At 35.7% G+C, this 12,131-nt stretch overlaps 1 protein-coding gene across 1 annotated transcript; it reads left to right on the top strand.

The window, feature by feature from the left end:
* Positions 1-6,727: 6,727 nt before the first annotated feature.
* Positions 6,728-11,581, top strand: LOC113317139 (splicing factor U2af small subunit A-like). The gene is made up of 4 exons (XM_026565270.1): positions 6,728-6,867; positions 10,619-10,787; positions 10,872-10,998; positions 11,182-11,581. The coding sequence occupies exons 1-4, from the start codon at positions 6,781-6,783 to the stop codon at positions 11,579-11,581; spliced, it is 783 nt and encodes a 260-aa protein (XP_026421055.1). The 5' UTR covers positions 6,728-6,780.
* The last annotated feature ends 550 nt before the right edge of the window (positions 11,582-12,131 follow it).

Raw genomic sequence — 12,131 nt, 5'->3', positions numbered from 1 at the left:
AATGGCGTAAGTAGTGTTGTGAACTTTCATGCATGGTTTTAATTATTGTATCTGTTGCATTTGTTTGTTTTTAGATACACTCTATTATTTTTGGAAACTTCCTACTGGGCTGTGGTTGATCACTCCTTTTCCTCCCTTTCCACAAAGAACGAAGAAAGACTACCTGACAAGAAAGTATTATATATCACGGAGATTTGGGTATCGCGTTTTAAATTTAATCGAGAAGTTATTTTGTTTTAATTTGATACTTTTGATTTTGTCATTATTATTTGAAAATTTTGTAATTTTAAAAGTAAGATTACATTTCATTTAGTAAATTTAATTGAGCTTGAATTATTTAAATCTTTTAAAACGAAAAATTTGGTTCACACGGTTGGGCGGTTCGGAATTTTGGACTTTCTAGATGGATCGAACCCGACCCACAAGGTCGAACCTGTGTCCGCTAGAAGTCCGAAAATCCGTGTTGTCACACGCCACCCCAACAAAATCACCTGATACAAATGTTGCCACCCCCTGCAGCTGGGCGTGCTTTTAATTTTTAATCACAAACGTCATGTCTAAAGCCTAGATTGAACAAACTTAAGTCTTAAATTAATTTTTTCTATTTTTTGTTGTTGTTATATTCTCTTTTATATCGAAATCTAATATATTTTATTTTAATACAAAAAAAACATAATTTGGCTAACTTTGCTTGTGTTAGTTGTGGTCCAAATTTATCATGGAGAAAAACAAATCAATTTCCATGGTTATCCAGACCACACCCATTTTCTACACGTGTGCATTAGGTTTTACGGAGATGGACGAGTCACCGTGGGTGCTCAATCGTTTTGTACAGGTAACCAAAATCCTCTATCGTAGAAATCTTGATACCCCAAGCTTCATTGTAGCAAAGTTTCCTTCGCTCACCGCAACACCATCTCCAACCATATCTTCCCAGAATACCGGAATCATCCGCGCTGAAGATGAGACTGTGGCCGATAATTATCCACCTCACAAGAAACCCTTCCTTCAGAAGATTCCCAAAGGTTTCTCTACATCTATCATCGCCGAAGATTAAACATTACGAATCCTTGCACCAAATAATACAATACCTGAAAATAGTATATCATGTTTCTTTGTATGTTTGCATTTTATTTTATTTTTTTTGATGTGTTTCCGTTTTTGCATTTTATTATGTTGTTTTTCCCTTACTTAATTTTGTTGACGTGTAATTTCCTTTTTTTTTTTTGTGCATTTCAGTATTAATCCCTTTGGTCATGATCTACAGTGGCATTGGTGGATATGATTATCCCCTGTGTAACCGTGTTGGTATGATAATCTAATTTAATTATGTTCCCAATCTTGATACGAATCCATAGTGGTTTTCAAGGAAATTTTCTAACATTGGAATCACCAAGCCAACGTATTTCAACTTCCTAAGCAGATGATTTCACTTTTGGCAAAAATTAAATCAATAAGATTGCACTTTTATCAAAAAAACATAATCAAAGACGCACTAAATGTTATGGTTTCGGATAATGCACCCTGACTTATGTGTTTTACTTTACAATTGTTCAGTTTTCGTGAATAGGTTATAACGTCTCCATGTTCTACTCTTCTTATTGATAGCAATTCTCCGGATTGATATGCGGTAAAAAATGAAAAATCAAATACTGTCATTACAATGACCATCACGAATGCTGGAAGATCAGGTTATTTATATTTTATTCTTTCTGGGTGTATAAAAATACCAGAGGTAGTATAAATTTAGAGAAACGTCACTGCACCAATTGGTCACCAGACTACTCCACATTGAAAAGACAGAAGATTGTTATGCCATACGCCTACCAAAGAGGTTGACGATTTTAGAGGCGACAATAGGCACCTATTGGCAGGTGTAAGAGATGAACGGATTGTACGAGCGACTTTGCAATGTAAGTATATGGTCTTATAAATCGTCTCATGAACAAAAAAGATGTATGCGATCATTGAAAGATGCATGACAATAAGGGAACTTCAATCTTTTCTCCCCAATTACATATTAGTCGGTTTTGAAATTTCTTTCTCTCCAAAATAATACATATTGCGATTAAGACACATACTCCTCGACCATAAAATGCCATGCAATGGTTACGACAAATGGCTGTCAAGGAGGTTGATGATTCTGGAGGTGACCATATCCACTTATCCGCCAAAAAGACTTCGCAACATAAGAGTATATATATGGGATTACAAATCAAGAGATATATTTCCAGAAGTAAAATTTCAATAACATATATTCCAATAAGTAAATAAAAGGTCCGAGAAAGTACATATTATGTACAGATTTTTAAAATCGTAAATGGGGGAAGGAAATAGAAAATCACGGAGGTGAACTCATTTTCTTAATTTAAGATATTAAACGTGTACAAACGTCTTTTAAAATTATTTGTAATATATATTTGTCTGAATTTTATATGGCGACAATATGTATAATTCTAGAAAGCATTTCTTATTTAATGAAGTGTGTTAACAAGATTAGTTTTTACCCGATAGAACAGAGAAAACAAAACAGGGGATATCCCTACGGTATCTATGACCAAGCCAGATTTAACATACATCGGACGAGAAGGAGTTGATAAGTATTCCTAACACATTTTATAGGATACTAAAAGTGAACCAACATCAAGGCCCGTGCCGTTACGACACGGTTTAAGGGCTAGTACTAATATATAAAGAAAAGAGGTATTTTTGGTTGGTCACAAAAAGACAAAATAGCTTGGTGTAACCTTGATATTACTAATATGACCTTAAATATCAACCACTATTATACACATGTATTGAAGGTTAAAAAGGTATATTAAATCAATACTTACATATTCAACCTTATATATTCACATATTCACAGAAATGCTATTGTTATAAAAAATACATCAAAATATTTAAAAACTTAATATCTTTCGAAATACACATCAGATATTTGCAAAATTAACATATTTGGAAAGCTTTTTGAAAGACATACATAATAAGTATAAATAACAATATTAAATTTTATTTTACGAAAAAAATATCATTGTTATCAAATTTGGTGTTGTTAAAAGAGTAAAATTCAAACATGTGGATCGCACATGTGGCATCACTAGTTATGAATTAAAGTAAGTATTTGAGAAGTATGTCTTGAAATTACATAGAAGAATATACACCATGGTCCAAGGTACTGGAACCATGTACAATCATAATTCTTAGCAAATATGCCTTATGAACATATAAGTATAATCACATTCATTAACACTCGAGACATAAACCATGATTCACAAACACCTAGTGATTTAGTGATCAAAGTTGTCTTATAAGTGTTTATGAGAGTTGTGGAGATGCAAAGTATATTTTGTGAAAATAGTTTATGAGCATTTGCTTAGTTTGTATTGGGTATGTATAGCGGTATACATACCCATGGACCAGTCCATGAACTCAGGATTCTGGGGTACGTGTACCAAGTATGCATACCTCTAGCCATTCACGAACTCAGGCCCTTGGGTATGCATACACCTATCCTCCCTTTACACGAACTCAGAACCTTATGGTACACAAACTAGTATATGTACCTACCTTATTCCAGAAGGTGTCTAGGGTACATGTATTGGGTATGCGCAGTTATTAAAACTCTCTTTAAATGATATCAAGTATTCTCAATATACATAGACAACATATATCATTGCTTGGGAGACTTCTAAATGATCAACTCAAAAAAAAAAAAACAGTTCATGAACAATAAAATTTTCTCAATAAAGATTTTAAGGATCTATGAACATTCATTGCTTGAATCATATTTCAAAAGATTTATCAAGACAAGCTTGACTCGAAATTTATTTTTTACAATATTAAATCCACTAAAATCATATAACATGGTCTCGTAAAGAGGAAACGGTAAATGTTGCGACTAAATAGGATGGTTCAATCTTCGCATACCTCTTTGTCGATGAAGTTTTCCAAAAGTCTATGTTTGATCTTCAATCTTCGAGGGTTATTCAGTGATTCTGATACTTAACTACCATACGATAATCCTGGTCCAATACTTGACTTTAGTAGACTTGAAACCAAGATGCAGTTTTGTGCATCTAACATTGACAACAAGCTTGAGATACCAAAACTTGTAAATTTGACAAAGCAGCACTTTAACATCATCTAAGCCTCCGAATAAAAAAGTAATTAGACTTTATTAACGATTTAGATTATCTCTAAATAATATGGACTATCCGTGTTGAACTAGATGCATTTAACTATAGGAAATCCATATAACGGACAAAAAATATGATGTGCGACAAAAGTTCATATGGTCGCGCCACTTAAGTTATATCACTGAGCCGTCAACATTGGACGCCGATGACATGGATTAAGTCATGCGGTCAATGTTGTGCCGCTAATGACTAAATAGCCAACAACTTATTTGGAACGTCTGCTTCCGCCCTTCAATATAAACTTTGTATCATTTTATTCGCATATCGCACCCTCTTAACTAATTTCACTTAATTTATTTTTTCTCAAATTCACTTAATTTATTTTTTCCACCATGAATCCTGATTTTCATTCTTTTGAAGAGAAAATAGATATGGATTTATACGAGAAAGAGCAAGAAAAATGTATAAATATTAAGGGACAATTGAATGAAGACTCGAAATACCCTTATATGTAAAAGAAAAATAATATGAGGTCCTATTTACAATTAAAACACCAAGGTTTGCTACGAACTAGAATGAGTTTTTCTCTTTCACTTCTATCTCCACTCTAGTAATAGTCTTTTCCTCCAGTAACATGCGAGTTCCGAAAATTTGGATCTCTAGAGTTAGTTCAACTATTTATTTATTTTGCCGATTTCGGTTCTCCATGTCGGTTCTCCGAATTTCGGATCTCTAGAGTTAGTTCCATCAGGTTCCTCTTCATATTCTTGCACCTTCATGGTATTTGTTGTGAGGTTTCGGTTTATTTAAATACCCATTCGCGAATAATTCGCAATCGTATCCGAATCAACCGAATTCGAATGATACGACCGAACTATACGGGAAAAACCGGACATGGTTCGCACACTCGGCAACCTAGTTAGTAATTCTGTGAATTATTCGCAAACTTATCAGAATCGACGGAATTCAAATCATACGGCCGAACTGTTCATACACCGGGCTAGTTCGCACACTATATGGGAAATTCGAATTATTCGCGAATAATTCAAAACCGTGTATAATTCATCTGCATATTTTAGATAGTGACTAGGCATTGACTCGGCATGACTCGGCGATTCAAACTGGTTGGGTCTTGACTCGGCGATCCAAGACCACTTCCTTCATTTTTTAAGAGTCATTATAAAAAGATGTCGGTAAGTGGACAAAAGTGGTCCCGCGGCTGTGAGTCACGATAGAATTTTCGGAATTTTTTCCCGGGATGTAAAGCATTTCCAGTTTGCTGAAGATGGATTTCCTTGAAAAAGATCCAAATTTACCCCTCACACTTCAATACTCGGTAGCCTAGTTAGTATTTTAATCTTTGATGCAAGGGTTTTCCCCGTTGTAATTTGTTTTGAATCTTTGATATAAGAATTTTCCCCATTGCAGTCTCCTCTATGAATGAATAAGATTAAAGGCTTTTTACCAGCCCGTTGTAATCTTCTCTATGAACGAATAAGATTAGAAGCTTTTTAGATGAAAATTAAATAAAGATTAGAAGCTTTTTAGCTGAAAATTAAATAAAGAGAAACAAAAAGAATACCTACGCCACACTCAACAAACTAAAAATAAAAAAATCAGTCTTTTTACCACCCGTTGTAATCTTCTCTATGAATGAATAAGATTAGAAGATTTTTAGCTGAAAATAAAATAAAGAGACAACAAACAGAATACCTACGCCACACTAAAAAAGCTAAAAATTGTAATATTCTCTGTGAATGAATAAGATTAAAGGAATTTTATCTTTAAACAAAATAAAGAGACAACAAAAAGAATACCCACACCACATTCAAAAAGCTAAAAATAAAGAGACAACAAAAGAATACCTACGCCATACTCAAAAAGCTAAAAATAAAAAGGAACACCAAGAGAGCAAAATAAGAAAAAGATTAGAGGCTTTTTAGCTGCCCGTTGTAATCTTCTATGTGAATGAATAAGATTAGAGGCTTTTTAGCTAAAAATAAAATAAAGAGACAACAAAAAGACTACCTACGCCACACTCAAAAAGCTAAAAATTGTAATCTTCTCTGTGAATGAATAAGATTGAAGGCATTTTAGCTGAAACTAAAATAAAGAGACAACAAAAGAAAAAACCTACGCCACACTCTAAAATAAAGGGACAACAAAAAGGTTACTTACGCCAAACTCAAAAAGCTAAAAATAAAAAGGAAGAAAACGAAAGCATAGGGTTCGAACCCATGCGCACTTATGTGTGGAAGTCTGGGTCTTCCCCCTAAACCACTCGGGCAAACCTGGTGTTTGATTTTGATCTTTTCAGACCTTTTAATTTAATACGTGAAATTAACAGTTTTTCACGACAATTTCTCTAAGCTTCAGTCCTTCCTCTTTTGATACCCTTTTCCTGGACCAATTTCCAATATTTTCAACCTCCCTAAACTTTTTCATCCCTGAAAGAAAACCCTAATTCTGAATTTTCATTGTAGGATTAGATTAGATGGCGGGACATCTAGCTGCAATCTTTGGTACAGTAAAAGACAGAGTAAATTGTCCATTTTATTTCAAAATCGGTGCTTGTAGACATAGCAATCATTGTTCAAGACTTCATACCAGACCTTCTGTTAGTCCTACGATTCTCCTCTCTAATATGTATCAAAGACCTGATATGATCACTCCTGGTGCTACTATGGATCCTTCTGCTCAGGATCCTCGTCATATTCAACAACACTTTGATGTAAGATTATTCTTTTTTTTTGTTCTTGGATATTTTTAGGGATTTTTTTAGAACCCTAGTGTTGGGGCTTAAAAAATCATGGTCTTCTGGGGGCTGTCAAGGGTTGCCAAATAGTAATTGGGACACCCCCATCAAATATTTATATAAATGACTAATATGACCCTTCACTGATTTTACATAATAAACTTGATTAATGTTACTAATTAATCATGATTAGCTATTTAATCAACACTAATTCATTTCCTTAAGTTAAGTGTTGAAGTTCAAAATCAAAACAAAAAAAACAGAGGGAAGAGAAGAAGAAGAAGAAGAAGAAGAAGAAGAAGAAGAGGGAAAAAAATTGGGGAAAAAATGAAAATTTGATTCAAGCAAAACTTTTGATGTAGGTAAACCCTCATCTTCAAAATACGATAACATATTAATACCCATCAACAACGATCAGTTCTTTGCTGATTTTTCACAAAATCATGAAATTTCTTCTCAAACTCAAAATAACCCTTATGAACCCTACTATGATTTCGAAGGACCAACCCAAGAAGAAGAAGAAATCGAAGAAACAATTGCCCAAGATTACAAAGTATACCTTTATTGTAACTCCTATTTCAGTTTTGAAGCTCAGAGTTTCGATTTTTTCCTTCCGAAAACCTTAGGTTTCCAGCCGCCACGTACAATCACGGATGGGAAACCATGAACTCCTGGACGTTATTGAGTTATACGGATCACAGTTCATGAACTCCCAGCCGTTACGACACCTTACGGATGGAACGATGGAAAATTCCTAGCCGTAACTTGTCAATTACGGCCAGGAATTTTTTACGTGCATGGGAAGCATTTAATAGTGTCGGCGGCGTTTAGGTTTCCTTTCCGAAAATATTAAATGCTATTTAATGCTGGCGGCGCCGGTTGGGTTACCCAGTCGTAACCCGTTTTACGGCTCGTTTTTCAGGCCGTAAGCTGACACTTCCAGTTACAGGAAAATATACGTCTCGAAATTCCAGGTTGTAAGTCGTTTACGGTTGGGAATAATACTTTTAGACCCACCCGTATCTTTGATAACGACTGGAATATCACTTGTCGAACCAGCTGTGTACACTTTGACGGCTGGAATATCACTCTTGAACCCATCCGTTTCTCTGTGTTTAAATTTCTTTTGTGAATAAGTATTTGACATATGTCATTTTATTATAGATTGTACCGTACATTCCGATGGAAGATCAAGAGGTGGTTATTGAAGAGCAACAGGTGGTTATGAAAGATCAACCCCCAACTGTGCAAGTTTCCGAGGACACAAGTGCTCACTATGCAAACAACTATGAGTGGAAAGATAAGAAAGATGCAAAGTTGTGGGCTCGATCACTAGGGTTGAAAAAGATGTGCATCATACTCCAGAATAAACAAGTTACAGACAACAACTTTCAAATTGTTTGCGAGTGTAGTGGAAAGTATGAGAGCCACTGGAAAAAGGGTAGTGAGTATAAACCAAAAACCGCAAGGAACAAGGGTGTATATAATACGAAGAAGACCGGATGCCCCTTTAAACTTAAATTTAAATTTAACGACGACAAGAAAATGTGGTATATGGAAAAAGTCGTCTCGGGTTATCATAATCGATGACAAGAAAATGAGTATGAGTAAAGGTGGTGTGTGAAGGTATATGATAATAATGTTTTTTGTGGGGTGGTGATTAAAACGATAATATGATAACAACGTGGTGAACCTATGTATTTTGAATCACTCATTATATATGAAGAATCTAGTTTTACTCTTATTATGTGTTTTTAATGATAATTTGATAAAGTTATGAGGTTACTTAGAGGTATTTACGGCCATGTCATACGCTAACACGACCTAGCCGTAATTACCCAAGTGAGTAATTCGCATAACCACAGCTGGGAAACCTAACTGTACACCCAGTAATGGCTAGGAATTCAACCCTTTGTTCTGGGTAATGTAAAACTTACGGCTGGTAACCCATGCCGTAACTCTTCCTGTTATCTCAGTTTCAGATTTTACTAAGTTACGGCTGAGTCATCAAACCGTAAACCCTATTTCGGCTATGTTTTCTGCCCGTAATTCTGGGTACTGTCACTTTTACGGCTGATAATCCTGGCCGTAACTTTTCCTGTAATACCAGTTTCAGATTTTACTAAGTTACGGCTGAGACACCACACCGTAAAACCGAATTCGGAAATAAGAATCTCATAAATTAAGAATCAAAACACTATTATCCATTCATTCAAGGTTAATGAAAAGTAACTCTGAAAAGTAAATCACCCAAATCCATAACCTTAAACATGCTAAAAGTCTGCATAAACATAAGCTGGAATGACTTAAAAAAGTAAATTATCTACAATCATCCATTACGACCAACAATCGAAGGAAATCCTCAGAAGATGAAGAAGAACTGAGGGAGTTTGGGAAAGACTAGTCTAATCATCAATTTCTTCGTCAGTATATAGACCATCCCTCATTGGATTATGTAACTCCAGAAGCCTGAGAATCAGTGTTCTTTGTTCCTCGCAATCCAAATATAAAACCTCCTCAATGTTACGCCTCAGTCCCCTGGCAATCCACTTAGCTCTCTTGACCTATTTTCACATCATTCAATTAATAGTGATACATAATTTGAGAAACGTATACCAAAAAAAGAATCATATACTTAGGCTACGTACCATCATCGTAGCAATATCACACATTGGTAGTTCTTTGGGTTCTTTCTCCTTCCCAGGGTTCCTAAAAATGATGAAAAACATATCAGAAGATAGGATTACGGATTGGAAATAACAGATTACCCATCCGCTACAAATAGTATCGTCTGGGAAAAGTGAGACAACCTAACCGTAAACATAGTCTCGGCTTAGAAATATGCGGACGACCAAACCGTAAACGAAGTATCGGCTAGAAAATACAAATAAAGGTTAGGAATATTCATTTACGGTTAGGAAACTACCATCCGAAACACTCATCACTCAAATTTACTCTACAAACAAAAGACAACTTACGGCTGGGAAAGTCCCATCCGTAATAGTATTATACGGATGGGTTCTCAACTATTCCTAACCGCATGAGACAATAACGGCTGGGAGCTCTTGATGTCCTAACCGTTAATTGTACATTACGGCCAGGACGATATGATATCCCAGCCGTTAACGCTTAGGAAAACCATTTTTGAAACCCTAACACCATTAATCGAACCTATTTTTGCAATCTAATGGTAAAATAACTGGTGGGTTTTTCGATTCTTACCTAGTAGGAGTCATTTGTGGAGGATTCACAGGTGTTTGAACAGATTGGTTCACCACAGGAGGAGGAGGATTTGAAGGTGTTTGAAGAGATTGGTTAACCACATCTCCATGAAAAGGAACGTCAATAACTTGTCCTGATTCAGAATCAGGGTTCAATCGGCCGGATCTTGTCACTCTTGATCTTGCTGCCATCTTGAGAATCAATGTGGAAGAGATCGGTTATTATTAGGTTTTTGAGAGTTTTTTTGAGAAGAAGAAGAAGAATAGAGAAAATGAATGGATTTTGATGTTTGGTTTTGATTTAGGATTAAGATTAGGTCTTGATTTTAATTTTTTTTTACAAAGGGTAAATCTGACTTTTTATTCACTTAAGTCTTCCCTTATCTATAATTTGCCTAGCCAAAGCAAAAAAGCCCCCAAAATGATCAACCCTTTAAGCCCCAACAATAGGGTTCTTTTTTTATGAGTCGGTGAATCTCTGATGTGGGTTTTGTTTGAAATTGAAGGATTTTTATGAAGATTTGTTTGACGAGCTGAGCAAGTATGCGGAGATTGAAAGTCTTAATATCTGTGACAATTTAGCTGATCATATGGTGGGGAATGTTTATGTTCAATTTAGAGAGGAAGAAGATGCTGCTAATGCACTTAAGAATTTGACTGGAAGGTTTTATGCAGGTACCCTTTTCTTGATTTGTTTGTGGGAATGTTTTATACATATTTTTGTGTTTACTGATTGGGAGAAGGTTTCAATGTTTTCAGGGCGTCCTATTATTGTTGATTTCTCTCCTGTGACCGATTTCCGGGAAGCTACCTGTAGGCAGTATGAAGAGAATACGTGTAATCGAGGTGGATATCGTAACTTTATGCATTTGAAGAAGATTAGCAGGTTAGCCCCATTTTAGTTTTTATTGTATTGCATTTCATGTTTTCTATTGGAACTTGTTATGTATGAAAAAGATAAGTAGGTTAGTTGATTGTAGCACTAGATTTTTATAGTTTTTATGCTTTTGTGTCTCCTTGGCTTGGATGATTACTTTGCAATTGATGTACTTTATTTGCACAATGCCAGGGAATTGAGGCGGCAACTATTTGGTAGGTATCGTTCAAGGCCTAGCCACAGTAGAAGCAGAAGCCATAGTCCTTACAGGCATCAAAGTTATGAAGAGCGTTCACATGGTGGTCGTGGTTATGAAAGAAGGTCTAGTGATCGGGGTAGTAGGAGGAGGACTAGGAGCAGAAGTCCTGGAAGGAAAAGGGGACGAAGTAGGAGTCCTGAAAGGAAGAGGAATAGGAGCCTTGGTAGGGAAAGGGAAGGTAGTGCAGAGAGGAGGGCCAAAATTGAGAAGTGGAATAGGGAAAAGGAACAAGTAGTATCTAGTAATGAGAATAGTAATACTACTACTGGTGTCACTCACAATGAAAGCAATTGGCACGATGCACAGAATGGAGAGCAATACTATGAGCAATAACAACCACAGCGAGGAGGACGTGGATAATATGAATATGATCACTAATCTGGTAGGTGGAAGTTACTTTGTTTGTTGGTCTTGTTAGAATGATGCCTCTCAGTCTGCTCTATAGGAAAATGAGGGTTTAGATTAGACAATACTTGCACATTGAATAAATTCAGCTTAATACCATTTTCCAATGTGCAGGTGGTGTGCAAGTTTTCGGTTCTAGGATGGGGAATGTGAATATTACATGTTTATACTTCGTTAATTCATTATATTGTTGCTTGCTGGTTGATTTTCAAAGACAGGTTTTTCATTCAGCCTCAATGTTTTGCAAAAAGTTATTTTTTTTGTGGTTGTACACCAAATCCTTCCCTTTGCCGCCGGTTTAAACATCTCATCCTTGTTTTTCCCGCCAATGCTTCTTGCAGACAGCTATGCTAAATTTTGAACTTATAATAATTTTTCCAGTCATATTCATTTTTGGGCCTCAAGAGATGTTGATCTTACATACTTTCGTGAGTTGTTGCAGGTTCAGGTACCCTACTTCTGAGAAACAACCTTAGTT

The sequence above is a fragment of the Papaver somniferum genome, chromosome 10 (genome assembly GCF_003573695.1).
Source record: "Papaver somniferum cultivar HN1 chromosome 10, ASM357369v1, whole genome shotgun sequence".
Taxonomy (NCBI): Eukaryota; Viridiplantae; Streptophyta; class Magnoliopsida; order Ranunculales; family Papaveraceae; genus Papaver; species Papaver somniferum.
Note: the sequence above shows the minus strand (reverse complement) of the source record. Positions and strands in the feature narration are given on the sequence as shown.